Genomic DNA, 22500 nt, shown 5'->3' with positions numbered 1-22500 from the left:
ATCCACACAGCCGATGTGCATGCCCTGGTTAAATTATTTTCGGGCTGAAATTCGCCACTCTGCAATCGGCCGTTTTTACACAGTACTGAGCTCCTTTCAATGTAGCTTTCACAAGTTCAATTGCAAAACTAAACCATACGTTGCATGACCTCAGAAGATTCTAAGATTATAAAACCAAAATATGTTAAACAAAAAACGTTTTTTTCCATTTCCCAAAAACTTCAAAGTGGCTTAAAAGCTTCAAGGCTTCGTCCACAGGACGACAACATGCAAAAGCAATTTTTTAAAAAGAGTTTGCACGCAAGCGGAAAATTACTTATTACTCGCCACCTGCAATTTACAAAAGTTCCCGCTGCTAGCAAGACAAATAAGTTGATCACTGCTAGTCCTCGCAAAATAAACTGACCGAGACCGCGCATGCTTGCAAATGCTCGCAGAGGCCATTCGATACCCCTAAATAATCCAAATGATAAAAAACAAAAATCAAAAGATGGCTCAAAGTTGGTTCTGCAGCCAAGAAGAGTACATGGTATATAACATTGAAGTGAATATGTATATCTAAATGTTCATATCTTACTGATTTACCTCAAAGGATTATTGCTTTGAAGCTGTAATATACTATTAACATATTATTTTAAATTCTTTTAATCAAACAAGGTTCAAAAACAACAAAAGCACGACAAAACTGTACTGCACTGTTGCACTCTGGAATTCACTGCTTCCACGTGACATGGCAGCAACAAACGGACAAGATTTATTTGCCATCAGTTTCTTAGAATAGTCACCCCAGAATGCCATCCTGGCTGGGTAGTAGTTCACTGCCATACCGAGCGGTTCCTCAATGCGCAGGTATGCTCTGTTGCTGGAGTTAAACCTTTCCCATGATGCACCACGCACGGGCTGGGGTGTGGGGTTCCCATATTTGGCGAAGTTCGTGAACAAAGTTATAATCGTCTCGCTCACATTTCTATCTGCCTCGTCGTAGGTTTGAAGAACGGTGAGGTTCATGAGTGGAAAACCAAACTGATAAGGCGTATCGTCCTTGTGTTGCACGCCCAGCCAATGAGCTGCGGGGTTGAGTTTCGAAAGGTGCGCAAACTCGTACATGTAAGTCGCTTTCACCTCGCTGTGATAAAGCAGGCTCGAATGCGCAGGCTCAGCTACACATGAGTCAGTGACAGTATCAGCGAAACCTCGTCTGACTTTGTAAACCTCGTTCTCATAAGGCCACGGAGTGTTCATAAAGACAACAGCATCTAACAGAGTTTCTGAGATTTTTGAATCCTCCTTCCAAGTTTGTCCGTACTTGTTGAGTATATACGTGAGCGCTTTCTTCGTCTTGAAACGAATATTCTTAGAAGTCACGTTATTTATTAGTGTTGAGAAAAAGAAAGAACCCTCTTGACTAGTAAAACCCGCCATCATAGTCACGCGATTGAATTTCCCGGATTTTCTGAGTTCCTCAGGTGTGTCTGTGAGAAAGTTTCCATCCACTACAGGTCGCCAAATATTAGCGTTGTTTCCAATCAGCAGTTTACGAGCTTCTACAGATCGAAGACAATCGATGATTTCAGAGCTTTCATCGGTTGAACACCCAAGATTTGAGGCCAGCTTTTTCGTGTGTGAAATCGCGGCTGTTTTGTCGCCGAAGGCATACGGCGAGAGCTCACAACCACTCATGGCGATTGCATGGTGGAAGAGATTTTTAGACAGTGGTGACATGATTAGGAGGCCGACGCTAGAACCCCCGGCGCTTTCACCGAATATAGTAACTTTTGACTTGTCGCCTCCAAATGCTTGGATATTTTCCTGCACCCATTTCAGAGCTTCGAGCTGATCTAGCATCCCATAATTTCCAGGTGCCATCGAATCGCCGGTTGTAGCAAAGCCAAGCGGACCTAAGCGATATTGTATTGTAACTAACGCAACACCCCACAAAGGGATGACATCTCCTGGCGATACTGCAGGGGTTCCAATCTCGTACCCACCACCGTGAATATAAACCATGACCGGGTACAGGTCTTCCGCGGAAGTGCTATTGCTGCGCACTGGCGTAAAAACGTTTAGGTAAAGGCAATCTTCGCTTTCAGGGTGCGAAAAATCCCGCCAGAAAAGATAATCGGGAGGCTGAATGCACATACTCCTGTAAAAGGACGCGTTGTAAACGTCTGGTTTCCAAGCACGCGGTTTCTCAGGAGCCATGAAACGAAGGTGCCCTGTAGGCGACGCTGCGTACGGGATCCCGAGAAATTTGTTTACAGATTTTATGGGCTTGTTGATGTTCGGGAAATGGCGGATGACACCTTGTATTGATCCATATTTCGTATCAACGACAGGCTCAGCAGCTGCAGACTGCACCAGAAAATGACCATCTCTTGTAAACACGTACGAAATAGTCGCCAAAATGACACTCTCATACCACATCGTGATTAGCAATGATCTCGTCGGTTGATAGCTTAGTGTGAGGATCACAGCACTTGAAAGATCGGTGACTTAATAGAGGAAGTTAGCAGGCAACAAATCCGGGTCGAGCACATTGGTTTTCAATAGGTCAGCGCTCTACGAATAAATGATCGCAAAAATATGCGTATTTGAGTTCAAGACCTCAAGGGGCGGAGTAATGTTAGCTGAGATCAGAAGAAGCAAAGATGTGGCTGATATACTTAACATTGCGTAAGCCGTAAATTAGGAAAGACGATTGAAGACTTAACGGTTGAATACATCTACGCATCGTTTTGTACGGATATTGCCATAACCTACCTGAAATCCTCAAAATGCGGTCACTTTCTGAGTATTTAGAAAAGGCAGATACAAAAGTTAAGGATTAATGGCAAAAATAGAACATATTTGGGAAAAGGATCAAGATTGCGTCTTGGAGTGAACAGTCTTGTCACGGCCTCTTAATAGAATTTGGAGTTGAAGCGGTGAAAGGATTTTGCCCTTCAGAGTTCCGGAGGCAAATGCAAATTTGGTGATGTTATTGTCTTTAAAAACAGCTTACTGCGGAAAAAAATTCGACGATTATTATTAGCATTTTACGAAACTAATTCTTGAACTTTCATATCTGCAATATCTTTCATCGCTGCAATGCAATTAGTAAATCACTGACAACCAAAGTACTGTGTTAAACAATGGAAGCATGTTTCGATCATCCAAGATGATAGTGAAAAAAAAAGAAGAAAAAGCTCATTTCCTGTGATGACTACCTAATAAGTCTTTTGGTGCATAAGTCAGTTTTACTTAATTACTTAGTAATAATCCGCGGTAACATCTCACACAATGTATCTAGTACTGAAATTATGCCTTGGGAAAATAGCTTTCACTGGTTCGTTGTGCATTACAAGGGAAACTAAAGATTCTCCGGAGTAATAAGAGTAAAACTCTAAAACAATCACAATATATAGATTATTCCAGGTTTTATGAGTAATTGGCGCAGTTTTTCTATCGGCTTTGACACGACTGAAATGCGACCGTGTAACTTCAGCGCTTTAAATTAAGCCTGTTTGGAATTTTCTCGCTGTTTAAAAGGCGTTTCTTTTGAAATTGAACAGGCTGCAAAGCGAATATCTTTTCCTTAAAAGTAATGCTCATCGACTAGTTATCTGAGAGTCTCTTCGTTCAATACCCACAATTTGTCCGCTACGCAAAATGTCAAGGAAACAGGTGTCGTGAAAATTATCTGTCACGTGGGATTCGTGTATTCCGAAGCCGAACGTTTTTTTACTCACCTTTCTCGTAATCCTATTTAAAAAATATTGACAGTTGATAAATAAGGAAATACTATATTTTTTACCGTATGAACAGGAATTAAAGAGTATTTCTGGAGAATCAAATGACCTTGAAATAAAACACCGAACATTCATGATTTTCACTCCAGAAGAAAAGGACGGTTTTTTCATCTTAAAGCTTTGCATGGCTTTGTGACTTTGCTTATTGTTAAGTCCGAAAAGTTCGATGTCAGTGAACAACAAACTCATGTTTTGGAAGACTTCGTTTGCGAAATCCATCCTTTAGGCAATTTTTAGAGTAAATCCACATGTTTGCAGATAGGCAGATCGCTAATAGATAAAAGTAATCATAATTTACCACATCTTTTCTTTCTTTGGCGTCAACGGGCTTTTCGGCTTCACTCAGCAACTGTTACAAACACACCTTTCAATATTCATTATCCAAAAATATTTGATCCTTAAAGATAACAAGATTAGAGCATAGAATCTGAAATCACGGCATACATGAATGCGAAAATTTCAGGGGTTTTTCTTCCTGAATGCTAATGTTTTTCTGTCAAATTATGTGTACTTCGTTCTCGCAGGTAAGTAGGGAGAATTTGCGACAAAAAGCTTCAAGCTAGAAAAATACAGGTCACAAAACGATATTTAAAAAACTGATATATTAAAAACGATTTATAATGTTTTCAATAGTCTTGCATGAAGTTCTGTGATGTGGAAGGAAAGACCGGCCTGCCGGCAGTTAATGATTCACTCATCATATTCAATCATATGTTGTAATCAACACACATCCGATAAATGTTCAGTATTGTCCGCAGTTTGAAGTGTTACTTGAGTGAAACCAATGCAAATATTATGACAACACGCATATCTCATCTTCTGCGACCAAAGTACTACTAAGTACTAACGTAACTTCGCGTTTCACTTGCCTTTTAACTGCTCTAAGCTGATTTCCATAATACAACAAGCGACGTTTCGTTTTTCTCTCTCTAGCAACGAATTACAGAGAACCAAATCAGTAAAAGTAATTCAGACACAAACTAGCTAAGGAATAAACTTTTCTTCCGGATTCCGAGTTTTTTTTGTCCATACTTAAATGAAAGGTGTTTGAGGTAAGCGAAGATAAACAACACCCGATCTCTTGAGAACGAAAATAACAACTACAACAGTTTGATGCCCAAACAACGGAATTATACACAACACTGTACTTCAGATTTCAAATACGTGGATGAATTTGAGAGAACTTTTAATAATACAATAGAAGCATGTTGGAATTCAAGGAAGTGGTTAATTAAGGATTTTAAAAGAATGCGCACGATTGATTTACGAGGAGGTTTCATCCTTTCCTACATAGAGAGCATACTCTCACGTTGAGACGAGAAACCGATTGCAACTCGTTTAAAAAGTTTAACAGAAACTTATAATCACGAATACTCGTTGAACACTGCGGGATTGCTTCGAATGGCGATTGGTCAAAATATCTTGCATCTTTCCTTTTTCGCTTATTTTTGGCCACGCGTCACGTTTTCAGTTAGGAGTGGTTGCTTTGTGCTCGCGTTTCACATGTGGAACGTGTTGGGTTGTGCACCTGCGGTGATGGACGGTTGATTGACACAGCCACCTCTAACCGGAACTTCTGCAAGCGTCAAGAAACGGTTAAAAAACAACCTCGTTTTTTGTCGTTTGTCCATCACGACAATGGAGGCAGAGAAGAGAGACACTAGGAACGAGGTTGAGGGAAAAATACCTCATTGCTGGTTGTTGTAATCCCCCGCGCGGAAAAATGAACAACAATCTCAATCGCAAGATAAATATTTATTTCACTATACAAAACAGTTCGTGCGACAAAAACGACCACGATAATCATAAATGAGTAGTTATGAAAACAATGAAACTTTGGGAAAACGAACTACAGTGTAGGCTCTGAGACAAGTACGAAGAAACTCACAGAAAATAGAAAAAGATAGTTACGATTTGTCTCTGGTACGGTTTCTGGGTCGATTAAGAGCGATTTCGGTGGTTTTTGGTTCCTCTTTTTTTCCCTCTATGTATTCTTTCCAAGGTTGGCGACCGAGACGAAGCCGCAAAACGGAATCTCCGAAGGAAAAGGGCCATTAATTCGCTCCCAAGGCTTCGATCACCTCGAAATTCCACGTAGATCACGGACGATACCTCCGCTACCATTCGTCTTCTTCATAGTCGAGCCGCATTCGAGCCGCCAAACTCTGCAAACATTTCCTTCGAGAACCATCGGATGAGGCTTTATTCACAAGCCGCGTTAACGAAACCGTTGGAAGATCGCTTAGCGACCCGGCCTAAAACTCACGATAGGTCACCACTGTGCCTATTGACCAATTGAGGGTCGCTAAGTGATCTTCCGGCTTGTGAATAAAGCCTCATCGGATGGCTCTTGAAGCACATGTTTGCAGAGTTTGGCGGCGAATTCCTTCTCAGTGTACAAGCGGCTCGACTGAAGAAGATGAATGGTTAGCAGAGATATCGTCCGTGTCCTACATGGAATTCCGAGGCGATCGAAGCCTTAGGAGCGAATTTATGGCCCTTTTCTTTCGGTGATTCCGTTCGGCGGCTTCGCCTCGGTCCCCAACATTGGAAAAGAACATATAGAAGGAAAGTAAGAGGAACCCAATACTACCCAATCGCTCTTAATTAATCGCCCAGAAACCGTACCAAACACAAAGGCACACATACATTCAACTTGGGTTACCTGTGGTATCAGTGGAGCGGTAATTTTTGAGTGATAAACCAATTTTGAAACAAACCAGCATCCTGCCAATCCAAACTCTCCATTTTTCATGGGGCCAGGAATTTCTCGTGACAAAATTCACACAACACAAGACAAAATACACACGAAACAGATGAGACAGATGACATGAAAAAACTGACACCGACTTTGTATCACAATATCAACCATAAAAATTTATGCCTCATGCAACACTAGATTTAACAAGTTACAACTTCTTCGGCAGCGGGAGGAAATAAGGCAGGCGCGGCTCCGAATTCCAAAACAAACATTTAAGTAAGTAAGTAAGTAAGTAATTTTATTTAAACACATATCGCATATGAGCGATAGCTCGTTTAAATGCAAATGTGTCAAAAATTACAATGTGATAATTAAGATAATCTTACATGTACAAGTAATGAGTGAAAAATAAGAAATAAGAATTAAATCGACTGAAATGAATAATAACCTATTACAATAATCAATAATTCAATAAAAGAAAATATTGGTAATTAGACTGTCTATTTACAAAAAATACAGCTGCAGTCATACGATGAAGACAATTGTATGTTTTGCAAGTTCTTCCGAAATGTAGAAAGGGATTCTGACATCCTTATTTTGTCTGGTAGATTGTTGATTGTTTACTAGCCTGGTATGTGAAAGAATGTTTTTCTGTTCAACATTCTGGCAGTACTGATTTCTTTGCTGATCTTTTAGAAATTGGTGGGCATATGCTAACAATGCAAACATATTCAACAAAGATTTCCCTACATTGCTCATATGCAGAATAATTTCTCAAACCTCCAGGCTCTTGGCAAGTAAATTCATCTAATATTAGAATACGTTTTTTTTTTACTTAATGTATTCAGTATTAGGTTTAGAAGAAAAATTATCTGCATTACAGAGAAATTACATTAAGGTGGGAGAGCCATGTGTGCTTACCAACCTAACAAGGAAGCCTGCCAGGGCTATACTGGCAGAGAGTTTCATCTTTCAGAAGATTTTATAAAATAATCAAGCTGCACAGGGAAGGTGATTATTATTAATTAAGGCCAGACAGCCACTGATCCTCCATGTTGGAAGTTTGGATCATGAATGGGCAATTACTTTATACAGTAAAACAACACCTTAAAAAAAGAAACTAATATAAAAGAGTAAAGGAAGACTTACATAAGCAAGTATAGATATAAAAATTTGAAACACTCTTCAGCTATCATTTCTGCATTCCAACAAATATTACTGTTTTTTGGTTAACAACAAGCACTCAAAGCCGCTGGAATACAAAGTGCAGTAGCTTTCTTTGCTTGGCAAGACAGAGCAAGAACAGGGACTGTGGAGAGGGAGGGGCACCCCCACTTTCCTCCTACACCTTGCCCCTCACCCCACAAACTTCTGTGACCACTACTAAAACCTAGCCCCACCCCGCCCCCCCCCCCCCCCCCAATTTGAAATGTGCTCAGTGGCCCCCGAAGAAAGATATTACACGATCCAAATACGGAGTAAACTAAAATCCCAGCATCATTGTTGAACTAAGACACAGTCTGCCAATGTGTAAATGATCAGGTTGACTTTCAACCGGCCTTCAAAAGAAACTCTGTGTGGATGATGTAACAGTGATGTAGGCATCAATACTTTGGTAATACTTGACACTCAATAAGATCTTGGGTCATAGAAATGCACTAGGATTGGCTCTTGGATCTTTCAGATGCCGATAGCGGAATGCCATATAAAAGCCAAGAAACTAGAAGAGAATAAGAGTGTTAAACAATCTCTCTCTAACGACATGTGCAAATTGCACATCTCGAATCATGTGACAGTACCAGAGGGACACCAACATGCAAATGAAAGTTTTCCAATGAGACAATTCCCAAAACATGGTGGCAGGATCTGTATTGGGACAAACAGCCATAAATCTTGAGAGGACAAATGATACATTACTGACAAATCTGGCTTTGAGACTTTTTTCTTTGGGTCGCAATTTTCCTCCACACCCACCAGACTTCATTTGCCAGTATCCTACCCATATATTTGTTTTTTTTTTCCTTTTCTCTACAATTCCTTTTTGTCCATTTATGACTGTTATATAATTAAATTTTGCTTTCTTCACCACCAAACCATGCCAATACCAAGATGCCAGACTGGAATATTTAACCAATTGAATTGATGCCTGTGTGTTTGTTTGAATACTTTGCATAATATGTAGTTCAATTGTTTCCTTTGCAAATGAAACACAACCAGCTAATTTCATTCACCTCTGAAGTGTTTTCCAGAGGGAAAAAATGTACAGTCATGGAAATTATGATTGTATCATTGGTTCAAACACCTAAACTCAAATATTCATCGTTGCTAATAGAAATCTCCCTATCCAAAGCAAACAAATATCAGCATTGTTACCCAGAATTTCCCTTTTTCTTTGCTGTGCAAGCCACACAAACTTGGCAGAACTAGCAGTAATTTGGACCGACCACCGTGATGTGAGAGGCATGGGTCTATTGTAGTCTCGATTTTACGTCACAAACTGCTTTGCCTTCCTGTTTTCAAAGAAATTTTGCATTACAAAGCAGTTTGTGAGGTAAAGTCGTGAATAGATCAATGCCTCTCACATCACGGTTGTGGGTCCAAATTACTGCAAGTTTTGATAACTTTGCGCGTCTTGCCCGGCAGATAAAAAGCAAAATTTTGAGGTAAGAATGGTAATCGAATTTCAGTCTCAAGATTACTTAGCTGAGCGTGAATGCTCCACTAATTGGGGAGAGACTACAAATCAAATCAAATGCTGGTTTTTGAAGAGAGAGAAAAACCAGATTACCCAGGGAAAAACCTCTCAGAGCAGAGCAGAGACTTAACAAACTCAACCCACATACATGTATGGCGTCGAATCCGGATAATCAATCCCAGGCGGAATGACTATTTTGGGGGATCTAGGGGGTGAAGGGTACCATAGCTAAAACCTAACCCTAACCCTTTACAAAAATGCTAACTAGGCCTAAACATTATCTTTTAAGCATAGTGTTTACGCCTAAGGTTACAACTTTAGCATTTCTGTAAAGGTTTGGGTTGTTTCAGCCATTGTACCCATCACCTCCTACTCCCACCCCTACCCCCTTTACCCCCTGAATAGTCATGCCAATCCTGGGCCACATTGGTGGAAGGCGAGTGCTCTCACCACTATGCCACCCCTGTGCTCTCACCACTACACCACCCCTGCTTTGCTTCTGGTGGAGGGATTAATAATGTAGATGCAAAATGCTTTAGTTTAATAGCAGCACTTTCATGGTTCCCTTATTCCCTTGAGTAAGTGTTACCTGCACTGACAAGGTACTCACCAGAGTAAAGCTAAAGAAGAGGCCAACACCACCAACCGCATTCTTTATGGCATTCAATCCATGTTCTACGAGATATGCATCACATGTTTTACAAGGTGGGCATGAAAAAATAGTTTTATTTTTGCAACATTTAACCTGAAAATAAAAATAATGAAGAATTTTTATTTAATGTTCATTAATTAATTAAAAGCTACATTTACCATAAGCAATTTGTTCTTGCCAAAGACATAAAGTCACTTTTGTGTTTTTTGCTTTAACATTCAAGCAATGTTATGCGTGACCAGTGTCCAAAAGACTGAAATGAACATTCTAATTCCTCTTTGGAGCTTCAGAGATTTCAATGGAATCTTGAACATTTTTCTGAAACTTGCTGCAAAAATGCATAATATCTGAACAACAATTCATCAAACGCTTGAAATAGTTTTCTCTTTTTCATTTTATAATAAAACGAAAGTTCATGGCTAACTATTTTTTATATATCAAGGAAACATCCACAGGAATTCAGAATCCTGAGGGCAAAGTTCAAAACTGGCACACAGATTTGGCTTCCCAGAAGGACCTCAGGGTCACTGTTACCACCACGCTCACTTGGAGCTTGCATATTTCCATCATAGTGGCTAAGGCTAATCGAAAGCTTGGCTTTTTGCGTCGCCACTGCAGCGCCGACATAGGAACTGACCGCAAGAAAAGGCTCTACCTTGCCTTTGTGCGTAGCAACCTAGAATATGCGAGTGAAGTCTGGGCCCCTCAGTCTTCCATCACCGATCTCATGCTGCTTGAGGAGCTTCAGCGGCACGCCACACGTTTTATTCTGGGCTGCCATCCGCACCACCAACTCAGGCCTGACTACAAGTCGCGTTTACTGGCTTGACGCCTTTTACCTCTTTCATATTACTTAGAATGTAGAGATCTCTGCTTTATGAGTAAATGTTTAAACAACTTAGTAGATTTCCTGTACCGTAACTATATATCATTTTGCAGTGGGCGCACGAAAAGATCTGCTGAACTTGACCTAAGACCACTTCGACAGCGCTCTTCAGAAACTCATTTTTTAACTGAATTGTTCTAATCTGGAACCACATTCCAATCTCTATAAGGCAAGCTTCATCCTATGCATTATTTAAAAGCCAGTTAAAATCATTCTACTTTAATAAGTTAGAGCAGGACTTTCATCCTCTTCGGGTGCGCACCTGAAAAACGGTGTGCCCCTACTGTAGGTCAATCAACTACATCAACTGCTGTTAATCCATTCTACCATATTTTTTTATCAATTTAGCCATGTCTGTAAATGTAGCATAGCTTGTATTTGTAAATCATACTTTTGTAATGCTGCTAAATGCTAATGGCGCCAACTTTTTTGGGACTTCATGTCCGTCAGTTTTGCCCCTCATCTAGTCGCTACGCTTTTTCTTTCATCTCTTAATAAGTAATAATATGTTTGGGAGCTAGATGAAAGCATCTAAATAAATAAATAAATTTTAAAACAACTGGTCATGCATGACATAGCTTGACTGTAAGACCTTCAGACACTTCTAGACAGTGCCATGGAAAATTTTCTACAAGTTCTTTTTCCGTTGTGCCCACCTTGTATTAGAATGGGAGACTTCACTGTTTATAAACAACTCTTTTGATATGCAAATTTTGCCAACCACAGAACAAAAGAATCCTTTGCTTCGAAAGCTAATAAACCTCTGGTTGGCACATTAACGACAATAGGTGACATAATGGTGAGTATTGCTATTCCAGGGTTTCAATAAGGGTGCATTCGAGTCACTGTATTCCGAAATAGGAATACATGAAATATAAGTTAGAAATCCTTCGTTTTTACGGAGATTCACGTTAAAATTGTCAAACATCGGCTAAATTGCAATTTTAAACATATTTTTATTATCTGTGACGCTTCGAAATGCGCCAAACATACTGTTTTAATCATCACGCCACATATTCCTATTTCGAAATAGGGTCAATCGAACGCGCCCTAAATGTGAAGTTGGCAGAAGGGTTGAATAGTCAGAGTAACTGACTGCATCAACAAGGGGCCACACGGTCCAGTTCTCTAGGGGGTCTGGGCCACGCCATTTTTAAGCGAATGCTCCCAAACTCCACTTAATGTTGTCATTGTCAAAATGAGCTTAATTTTAGGTTCAAAAGAATCCATTTTTAATCATCTGGCCCTAGTTGTTCAAACGATGGAAAGTGCTATCCGCCGGATAAATCACTATCCACTGGATAACTCAATCGGTTTTGCTAAGTGTTTATCTGCTGGATAGTGATTTATCCAGTTGAATAATGCTATCCATCGTTTGAACAACTGGGGCCTGTTCTGTAGCCAACTCCTGTAAGTGAAGAAGCTGGCACTTTTTGTCAGCTGCCGCCACTGGAAATGAAATGAGGGAAAGCGAAACGGACGAGGGGGTGGGGGGAAGGGGAGGACTTCTCCTTAGCTTTTAAATTGAAAGTGACTCACATCAACACAACTTGGGTGACTATCTATTCCAGTTTGGATAGTGGCATTCTCAAATCCACAACAATTCCCAAATTTTTGTACTTCTTCCTTAGACTTATCACTCAATGATCTCCAGCCTTTCTTCAGCAATGCTTGCTGTTGACTTGATGTTATGGCAAGAGCAGCCACGGACACAGAGAAAAGAATGAAAAATATGATGACCATAACAGCCATGTACTGAGTTTTAGTTAAAGATGACAACACCTGAATCTCCTTTTACAATCACTGAAAACATGCAACTACTGATGTTAACACTGTAATGCAAATGTGGGAAGGATGATAATAAACTAGTTTCTTGGTAAAGAACAAGAGGACGGCTGAAAAATCAGAGCCCTTGGCCCACTTGTATGCTCTACCTATTGAGCTACATGTCCTGAAGTGTCATACACTTCAAATTTCACAACACAACTATGGTCAAATACACATGTACTGCCTAGAGATGTTTTGAATTCCCAGAACACCTACCTCACCTGGGAGGGGGGGGGGGACTCCCATATAAAAAGGATGGGGGTGCTCATCATACCTTTAAGGGGTTAAAAAAGTGGTTTTGGACCTCTTCAAAAGGTCCACAGCAGGAGCTTCAGCGGTACCTTTTAGGGAAATTAGGGAAAATTATGACAGGAGACATTTGACAATTACAGTGCAACGCATCTTACTGTGGCCACCCAACAAACTTTCACATAAGTTTGACAACTACATGTAAATATGTCAACTAAACAACCCGTGCAACGGTGTTTAACTTACAGCCACACAACCTTTGCAAGGATACATAAGTATCAATCAAAGTCGCACACCCTTATTGGCGGATAATTTGTAAAAAAACTTTGTTAGGTGGCCACAGTAAGGTGCGTCGCACTGTAACTAATTTTTAATTTTGTCTAATTAAAACCCATAATTTGGTACCTCCCAGGGGTGAAAAACATTCATGCCATACCCAGAAGACAGCATCTTGGTACCTCTTAGGGGTTCTTTTCAAAATTTCTGATGAGCACCCCTGTCCTTTTTATACGGGAGTTTGTTTCTATAGAAACTAACCCCTTCACTCAACCAACTAAACCACCTCATGACCGGCTGCTGAGGAGTCGACAACACCTACTGCTTGGGAAGCAGACCATCACTGTTACCATGTGACAGTGGCTCAGTTGTTTGAACACGGGGCTGCCATGTGGGTGGTCTTGAGTTTGACTCTGGCCGGACTGACACTCAGGGTCTTCAAAAAATAACTGAGGAGAAAGTGCTGTCTTTGTAATTACATCTGCAAATGGTTAGACTTGCCACTCTTCTTGAATAAGGACTATAAACCGTAGGCCCTGTCTCACAACCTTTCCTGTGGGACATTAAAGAACCCACACACTGTTCGTGAAAAGTAGGGGAAGGGGGGGGGGGGGACTCCCGGTGTTACTGTCTGTCCTACTTCACATACATGCATGAGTTAGGTGAGTGGGTGGGTGAGATCAAATATGGACTGGTAGTGGCTGCAAGAGTTGCCTTTACAAGCTCACATCCAATCTTACCCTAGAGAAAGAATTCTTAACTGCTGTGAGACTTTGTGATATGTGCGGTATGAAAAAAGCTTAATCATATCATATCATAGGCTCAATTGCTGGCCGCTGTTTCGGGAAATGAGACCGAACTTGAGTGAGCGGCAGAAATCGAGCCTAATCATATCATAAACAAACAATCCTTCAGGATACAAAAAAGAGTATAATCTGATGATGCTTGACAGCACCATAAATTCCAGCCATGGACATTAACATCATGAACACGCCACATGCTACAGCGCCACCGACTATAGGCCAGCTTGTAAACACAGCACTAAGCTTGGCACCCACTGGAATGATAATAAGAGTCAAACCCACGATCTGTGAAGAAAGACGAAGAGCTTGTTTGTCTTGGTATTACACTACCATTGAAATACATCTTGAGTGCACATTAATATTGCTTACCGGGTAATTTCGGGTTAGAAACCTCTGGAAAGGAAAATGTTACAAAAGCCATGTATCTTTACTCCAGAGAAAGAAATTTATTGTTTCTCTTAATTATAATTGTTAAGTCATTGGCCAGGGCACAAAGGGGTATAATTGTCAATTCTGACTCTGTCTTGTTACCACACTGCCGCAATATTTGAGTGACACGAGGCTACAAGTAGCCTACAATTTGTTCGAAGGATTTTTAGCTGATTTCCTTTTAAGTTCACAATATTTCAGCGTTTTTTGTTCAGAAATCTTACTCAATATCCAGTTTGATTCCGTAGTCTGAAGTCCACATTCAGTGACTCAACGCTAGGGTAATTAAGTGCGATAATAGATTATAGCTGTTGCATTTTAAAATATTTTAATAGTTTTTCTTAACGCATTGACTCGCACGGGTTCCCCATTGACAAGAACAAAATCGTCCGGCGTTAGACAGAGTAAAATACTAAGTGTGGCCATTTTAGGCCGGTTTGGATGACAATACCAGGAGAATATTAGCCCAGTGAGATGTGTTACCAAGATAACCATGCTACAAAAACACAAAATCTTGTTTCCAGTCACGCACACAATAATGATATTGTCTGTCACGTAGCCTTCTGTGGTTTAGTGGCCGTCATGAACACCGAGTTAGTTTCTTACTTGGGGTACTTTCTCTAAAAATCTTGCACATGCGCAGGACAGTCGTGACCACCAAAAAAGGGTCCAAGGCAAATCAAATACTTTGTTCTTTGAACAAGGTAAAAAGTTAAGACTAATAATATTACTTAACTATTTTGTTGCACTTTATTTTGTTACCTCATCATTGAACCAGGTACACTGTCAATATGATGATGAGTTCAGTAAATTGATCAAACTACAGTGAAACCTCAATTTAAGGAAGTGCCAAGGGACTGGGGAAATTGAGTCGTTATATTGAGGGTTCGTTACATTGAAAACCTTGATATAATCAATCCGCGGAAAAACAGCCAAAATCGTTGCTACATCGAGGTATAAATAATTATTGTTTTTAATGTGTTATGTGGTGCTACCCAGCATTTCAGGATCTGAACGATTACTTCTTCCTAGTGTGAAGTGTGTTTCCCTGCGACCTCGGGCAGCATTTTCAAGACCTCGGTCACAGTTTTTCGGACCTCCCAGCTGGCAAATAACATATATATCTTCACACATTAAAAGATCACCATTGCTATGGTTATGTAATAAATTGCGCCCTTGTTCTTCACTGAGGACTACAAAACATAAAAGTGAAATGATTTGGTATTTCACAGATGTTTATATAATAAACAGAACATTACATGACCGTTTGGTGATACGAAATTTCTTTTCTAGTGTTTTTTCAACACTTGAGGAGAAGTTTCGTATCACTGCATGTAATATCTTCTATTTAAAACATGGAGGACAAATTTCAGTGGAGGTAGCTGGAAAACAGAGAAACAAGGGAATTGGACTGGAAATTCTGGCTACTTATACCTTTTACCACAAGAAGCTTTCAAAAATATAAAAGTTGATAGAATTAATAAGAAAAGGAAGATAGAGTGGATCTGTGAAGCTGTTCTATAGCTGCAGGGATTAAAGGATTTTTTTTATCCTTGGTGGTCTGTTTCTCGCATTTATTTTTTGTCATGTGTTGAGCGGGGTATATTTTATGTTTTGGCTTCTGGATTGTGTTCATTACAACAAGGATTTCGTTATATCCACCATGAAAATGACATGTTACTGCTCAGTGGAGAACCTTGAACATTTATTTCACATACTTTGGCCCGTGGTTGGAAGCAACATGATCAATGAAGGTCAATCAATGGGCCACTCCATTTAATAGATGCACCTTCCCTACTGAGGGTGTCTTTAAGAGCTTACCCCCTTAGGATATTGAAGATCAAAGTGCTGACACATCCCCCTTCAGAAAAAGGGGGTTTAAGGGGAAAGATTAAAGAAACCGACTGGGTTACCCCATCAGAAATCACCACCACTTACCCCCTCCCTTCCCTTGGATTTCCAAGCCCCTCAATGGGGGGGGGGGGGGGGGTGCACATAATAAATGGCTTGGCCCAATGTCATGAATCCCACGGCTTTAAGATTCTTAATCATAATCCTATAAAATTGGTCATATTTTAACAAGATAGTGTGTCTAAAAGGACCTGCAAAAATGCTTTTAGAGATATCTTTTTTCCCTTGCCTTCCCTTTCCCTTTTCGATTGCCCTGAAGGGTCGAACAATAAGCTTTGTGACAATCGTCTTCGAATTCACAAATTAAAGCACACCGATGACCCAAAAAAGTTAGGATTTTGATAATTAAAAGCTTCCTGTAAGAGAGAAAAACAATTTTCGCTGTAACAAGCGAAAGTATTAGTCAACTGACAACCGGACACAACATGCTTTGTCGATTGATCAATCAATTGATCGTTCGCTGAGCTGCGTCATTTTTTCGTAAGTACAAGCTGTCATATCAGCTAAACGAATACAATTTCATGTGCTTTTGTTCGATCTTTCACAAGAAATTTTTATTAATTACAGATAAGCTTACATCTCAAGACGCGAGATCATTTTGAAGAACTTCTCAGGTAGACCGGATGCTGATGAAGGGATCGATCCAAACTATTTTAAAACAGCATGCAAGTGATACAGCTGCTGCGACGCAATCACGTTGAAATTTAACTTACCATGTATAGAATGTTTAACAAAATCAGTCCAAGCTTATAGCATCTAAACGATAGCGAAGTCTGCGAGCTTCCCATTTCGTTTAGGTTGGAAGTCTTCCGGAAGTTCTTGCTAAATTCACATGATAATCAGCTATGACTTGTCCAAGATGGCGGCTTTTCCTTACATGACGTCATTCCTGAAATCACCAAGCGCAAAGTACTACTCAGGGGAGGGGTAAAATAATGACCATCCCTCCCTCCAACATTTCACTGTTGAAAAAAATAGGGTCACTCGTGTCACGCACTCTACAAAGGGAGTAGAGTGCGTCACACGAGTGACCTGGCAGTCTGAGAATCAGGCTAACATAGTGTGTGATATAACAAATAAGAGAGATTTTACGGGGATAGTAACAAAGTTCAATTCACCCAAAAATTGTCATCAATGATGACTGCACTCCTTTAGACGCAAAGTACAATTCTGAATTGTAACCCACAAATTATTAGAGGGCCACCATTACAAAACACTGGGTTAAAAGAAACTGTTGACTTTTGTCAATAGCCTCCTGCGCAGATATTCTTGTACCTCGTCATCTTCGGAGGAGGCTAATAATTTGCGGGTGACAATAAACTATTGTCCTTCATTAAAATCGATCCTAAATTTTTTGGGTGCACTTAGGGTGATTTTGCATGGAACAATACTACAGTGCGATGAAGAGCAGTGTAGATGTTATCTTCGGTTAACGTTCTTTATTTGTGTGCGTTCCTTTTTTAGTTGCGTTTTTCGTGTTTTACTTGCGTGCTTCCATTTTTTATTTGCTTGCTTTCTTTATATTATTTGTGTGTTTTCTTTTTTGTTTGTTTTTCAAAGAGACCAAAAAGTGATCAAACAATCGAGTAAATCTATAAATTAAAGATTTGTTCATTTCATTGCCACGAAAAGAGAGGAAGACGAGAGAAGATGTCGGTTAGTTGTTCAGGTCATCAACGTTGTCGTTAACTGTCAAATGTAAACATGACTCAGCTGGCCAATCAGAACACTTGTTGGAATGCGACTTGTGTGCTCTCTTATTGTTGTGCGCACAAACAAATGGCGCCGATCGCGCAACGTTCCCGGATAACACAAGAGAAGACTTGAAACTAGTCTAGGAAGTGGTCACTTAAAGAAAGCGTCACGAACGAAGAATACACGTTCAGATCCTATTCATTTGGTGTCTACATCAAGGTAAGTACTAACATCAACTTGAAACAGGCGCCTTATTTGAACGCGTCCTCTCGAAAAACTCGAGGGCTCGTTGCCGTCCGGCTCTCACTCTCTTTGACGAGTTCCGGTACTGCTAAGGTTAACGTCTCGGTCTGTAAAGATATTTTGGTTCATTGAAAACTTCTGTTAACAGGTTGTATATGCACCTATATTTTACGGCAAACGACTCATTTTTGTCGTTTTATCGATTTCTATTCGAATTTTTATTGACGTCTTCCTATTGTGGTTATTTCGACAAGAGATTTTGCGTGAAAACTGAGCTGTTGCTTTTCTGCATGCGTTATTAAAATTAAGTAAGCTAAAAACTTAAAATGCAAATCATTAAACCTGATCAAAGACCTTTTTTTGTCTCGAAAATTGCACCAGTATCAAACAGTTTGCTAATGACAAAATTTCATCCGCGTCGAGAAATTTATCGTCGACTCCAAGGGAATTGTCGCCGGCTTGAAAAATAAGGCAACGAATGAACGTAATTTATCGAAGCTTGTGTTAATTTCAAGATCATTTTTAGGTACTTAAACTAATCCTAAACGCTGTAAGATTGTTTTCAAATTCAAACTGAAAACACCAGCTTTAACGTTCACAGCAGATTTGCTTGACTGATTATTTGCTGGGAATTAACATTTTAACAGAATTAAGCTTACGTAGATTGCCTTTCAAATGCCCGTTTGAAATTCTTCAAACTTCGTGTTTTTTGCTTAATGTTTTAATAATTTGTGCCTCTTTGCATGGTTCAAGTGAACTCAACATATGACGAGCTTTAGGATGCTGCTGATTGATTCAGAATGACATCTAAGATTATTCTTTGCAACAGAATTCTCACAGTGTTAGCATGGTTTGCAGAAAGTTCGGGGGGTGGGGGGAAGGGCTGTCATTTCTTGTAAAAAATTTCCGGTTCAGTGGGAAACATTAAAATTAGAGACAAATCATTACATTACAAAAATCAAACCATTATAGCTGTAGTCCAATTTGTCTGGGTGTTTTCCTATCTCTGAACTAGATCATCAACATAATTAACAGGTTTCTGGAAAAAAAACTAATGAAATAAGATTTTTTGAAGGGTTCTAAGTCATTGTCCCTCACATGATTGGAGGCCATATTGATTTTCTAAAACAAAAGGAAATGTTTCGGATCCACATATGGAAGTCCGTTTCTAAAGATTTGTCGAGATACACACACATAGCTTCATTTCTTTGTCAAGGTGAATCATCTTTGTCAACAAAATAATTTGCATGGTGTTCAAAAGTGCAATAAATATGCGGCTAAATGAAATTTGATTTGCTGGTCAGCAGTGTTGGGCTATGGGGCAGTTAGGACTCCAGTTTTTGTTGTTATCTCAATGTAGCAGATCATTGTGGATCTTAATTCAGTGGGCTCACTTCTTGTCGTTGTTTATTTTTACTCTTGCCCATCCTCGATAGGTAAGTGTAGATTGGTAGGCATTTTATTGGCTGCCTTGTCAGTGTGACAGGTGCCTGGCGATCTGTAGTAGGGTTACCATTTCTGCTACCTTGTTGTGTTTGAACGTATGTGCATCCAGCACTACCATCTTGGATACTATAAGTCTCGAAACTGACCTTGCCATATACTTCAACCATCTTTCAAGTGACAAAGTAACATAATGGATGCTGTTATTGCTGTCTGAACAGGGAAGGTATCTCTTTCTGCTCTGAATCTGAAACTGGAAATTATCTGTTATTTCCTTCTCTGCTTTGCCATCTCTTAGCAGTGCAAAGGCCCTGCTGCCTAGAAAGTCTGTTTCCTGACATCTGTGTAACCTTAAGAATGACAACTGTTGTGTTAGCTCTGGCTTTATCTTCTTGAATTCAAATTTGTGGAATCCAATTGCCATGGTTCTTAAGCAGTTCTTTTCTTTCTCACCTTTTTTTTGTTTCTTTAAAATATGTGCAACTTGGGATTTATGTTAAAGGAGCTGTAAAGGCCCATATCCTTTAATGCTTATTCTTTTCTGGTTGAATATGTGCTTTTACCTTTATAGTGAGTTTGTTTTTTCATTGGTTTTTGTGGGCAGCACTTTCCTTCTGATATTGTCAGGGCTAGAAATGAACCTTTTTTATATGGGCGCCAACTGGCGACTAGATAAAGATTTTCAGTCGCCAAATGGTAAATTGTGGTCGCCAAAACTTTTCGCCTGAAAATGCACATTTGGAACTTTTTTTATGGATTCCGGAAAGCAATGACCATGTGTCAAGCATTATTTTTCGCTTTCAAAAGGGGACATTTTGGAGAGAAAATGTAGTCGACCTCGAATGTAATAAAGAAATCCATCTGCCCCTTAGTTTGATGAAAATTTCAGCCATGGAAACACCAGTCACCTTCTGTTGCACACAGGCCGCCATGTTGTGACCGTGCTACCTTCCTTGCATCAGTCCCTTGAATCTCTTTACTGCGCCTTTTTTTGGCCCGCAATACGTATTTTATGAGAAACTGCCAAAAAACATGGCTATGTCAGAACGTTTTGTGTTCCCCTGTGTTATCTGTTCCCTGAACACTGGGCACTAGTGCTGTGTGTTCCCCCTTCCCTTCCCATAGAACATTTCAGTGCTGGTATTTTTTACAGGTCACAGGTCATTGTTTTACCAATACAGAAAGTATCCTAAACGTGCACAAAAGCTAAGGTTAGCTTTTATGCATGTTTAGGATACTTTCTGTATTCATATTCTGCTATCATATTTATCATTATGGTGTGATTACTTTCCGTTATTTTCATATTTCTTTTTGTTTTGTTGTAATCTGAAGTCGGCCATCTTGAAGGGAACACGTGGCACTGAAATGTTCTATGGGAAGGGAAGGGGGGACACAGCACTAGTGCCAGTTGTTCGGGGGAACACAAAACGCTGTGACACTGGCTTGCGACGTTATGGAGGTAGTTAACGAGAAAACTCCTTTCATTTTTATTCCAAAAACATCAGCAGGATAAAAAGTAAGTCACCTGTTGGCAAATGGCTCTGAATTTAATAGTAGGTCACCCATTGGCGACCACTTGTGAAATTCTGGTCGCCAGTACTCAATTTTTAGTCGGGTTGGCGACCAGGAAGGCCCAATTTCGGACCCTGATAGTTGTTCTAATAGTACCGGTTAAACTGAAAGACTGACAGGTTTTTGGTGAAAAGTAGTTCCACCTCTGACATGTCCTTGATTCTCCTAAAACATTTTAAAAGTGTAATCAGTAATACGTCATTGCATAGAGAGATGAGGAGGAGTCATTTTCGTGGTTTTGAAAACAAGCTGCCGTCTGCTTGAGTTCCACCGGCCACTTGATTAGATGTCGGGGGTAACTCTGGTCATAGCAATCATTTCGTGACAAGCAATCTCATCGTTGCTTTTTATCCATATATCTTCAAGATGGCAGAGTAACAACAAACTCAATGGTGCAGCAAGGTATAAGTAATAGGAAGAAAGCTTGTTAAAAAAGAAAGCTCAATTTTGTGCTGTTTGCATTCATTGTGTTTGTCACCATCTTGAATGGAAAATAAGTGGCCTGGCTAACCTCATTGCCTGATTTTTGGTCGCACGCTTCCAGCTGAGCTGTGCAGCATGACAGAGAAACAAAGCATCAAACAAGTGTTAGAACTAAATATGCTGAAATTGCAGTCTGGAATTTGCACAATGACTATAAGTGTTAGCACTGTAAACCCAATTTTTTCCTTTCGGATTAAAAAAGTCAGGATCCTCATGTAGGTGAAGAAATTCGGCCAGTACACATTTAATCACGTAACTAGTTATCAGACCTCATTATTGTTCATTCGACCCTATGATTACAGCGTTGTTTATTTTACTTATTGATTCCTGAATAAGCTACAGTTGACTGATTTGGTAGATAAGGCTTCCTATTGAAATGAAAGACATTAGAAAATGCAAATTTTGCTGTCTGTACATTAACCCATGGACTCCTGGGGGTTCCCCATTGACGAGTAAAATCGTCTGGCGTTAGACAGACTAAGTATGGCCGGTTTAGGGGTGAATGGGTTAATAAGAGCGCTAAAAATGGCATTTCCGAGCCTCAAGATTGGACTGTATTGTATTATATTGGGTATCAATGTCATTTTCAATCCTCCATGAGGTCTTTGTTTCAAATGCTTGGTCCTGATACTTTTCTACCTTCTCCTCTTTGGTCCTGGTGATATTCTGGTCTACCCAAACAGCTACTGTATGCCAGTAAGGGTCCATTCCAGTGTATCCCTGCATTAGAGTAATATGTGGACGACTTTGCTTGAACAACTCCTTTACATCTGTGTGGATACAAGGTGGTCATGTTCCAGGTTATCCTGACCTCTTGCCTACTACTCTGTGCCTATACAGAGAGACC

At 40.0% G+C, this 22500-nt stretch overlaps 3 protein-coding genes across 5 annotated transcripts in view; 1 reads left to right on the top strand and 2 right to left on the bottom strand.

Moving 5' to 3' along the window:
• LOC138038513 (neuroligin-4, Y-linked-like) overlaps window positions 1-3868 on the bottom strand; it is a 4122-nt gene extending 254 nt beyond the window's left edge. The window contains exons 1-2 of the mRNA XM_068884399.1: window positions 2761-3868; window positions 1-2559 (exon numbers count right to left, since the gene is read on the bottom strand). The exon at window positions 1-2559 is cut by the window's left edge and continues 254 nt beyond it. Of these exons, the coding sequence (XP_068740500.1) occupies window positions 649-2424 (1776 nt within the window). The 5' untranslated portion in view covers window positions 2425-2559; window positions 2761-3868 and the 3' untranslated portion in view covers window positions 1-648. The remainder of the gene's footprint in view (window positions 2560-2760) is intronic.
• LOC138038523 (tetraspanin-31-like) overlaps window positions 1-17096 on the bottom strand; it is a 31967-nt gene extending 14871 nt beyond the window's left edge. The window contains exons 1-6 of one of the 3 annotated variants that reach the window (XR_011130250.1): window positions 16931-17090; window positions 13995-14162; window positions 12262-12477; window positions 9795-9929; window positions 7819-8209; window positions 5529-5760 (exon numbers count right to left, since the gene is read on the bottom strand). Coding sequence is in view for 1 of the 3 variants with exons in the window: in XM_068884425.1 (XP_068740526.1) it covers window positions 8135-8209; window positions 9795-9929; window positions 12262-12477; window positions 13995-14162; window positions 16931-17005 (669 nt within the window). In the remaining 2 variants the exon portion in view is untranslated. Of the gene's footprint in view, window positions 1-5528; window positions 5761-6770; window positions 8210-9794; window positions 9930-12261; window positions 12478-13994; window positions 14163-16930 lie in introns of those variants that run through there. The other 2 variants (XR_011130251.1, XM_068884425.1) reach the window with 2 other exon arrangements.
• An 890-nt stretch (window positions 17097-17986) lies between these two features.
• The window catches only part of LOC138038505 (speckle-type POZ protein B-like), a 16864-nt gene continuing 12350 nt past the window's right edge, over window positions 17987-22500 (top strand). The window contains exon 1 of the mRNA XM_068884386.1: window positions 17987-18131. The gene's annotated coding sequence lies outside the window, so the exon portion shown is untranslated. The remainder of the gene's footprint in view (window positions 18132-22500) is intronic.

Source organism: Montipora capricornis, chromosome 1, assembly GCF_036669925.1.
Source record: "Montipora capricornis isolate CH-2021 chromosome 1, ASM3666992v2, whole genome shotgun sequence".
NCBI classification, from domain to species: Eukaryota; Metazoa; Cnidaria; class Anthozoa; order Scleractinia; family Acroporidae; genus Montipora; species Montipora capricornis.
Note: the sequence above shows the minus strand (reverse complement) of the source record. Positions and strands in the feature narration are given on the sequence as shown.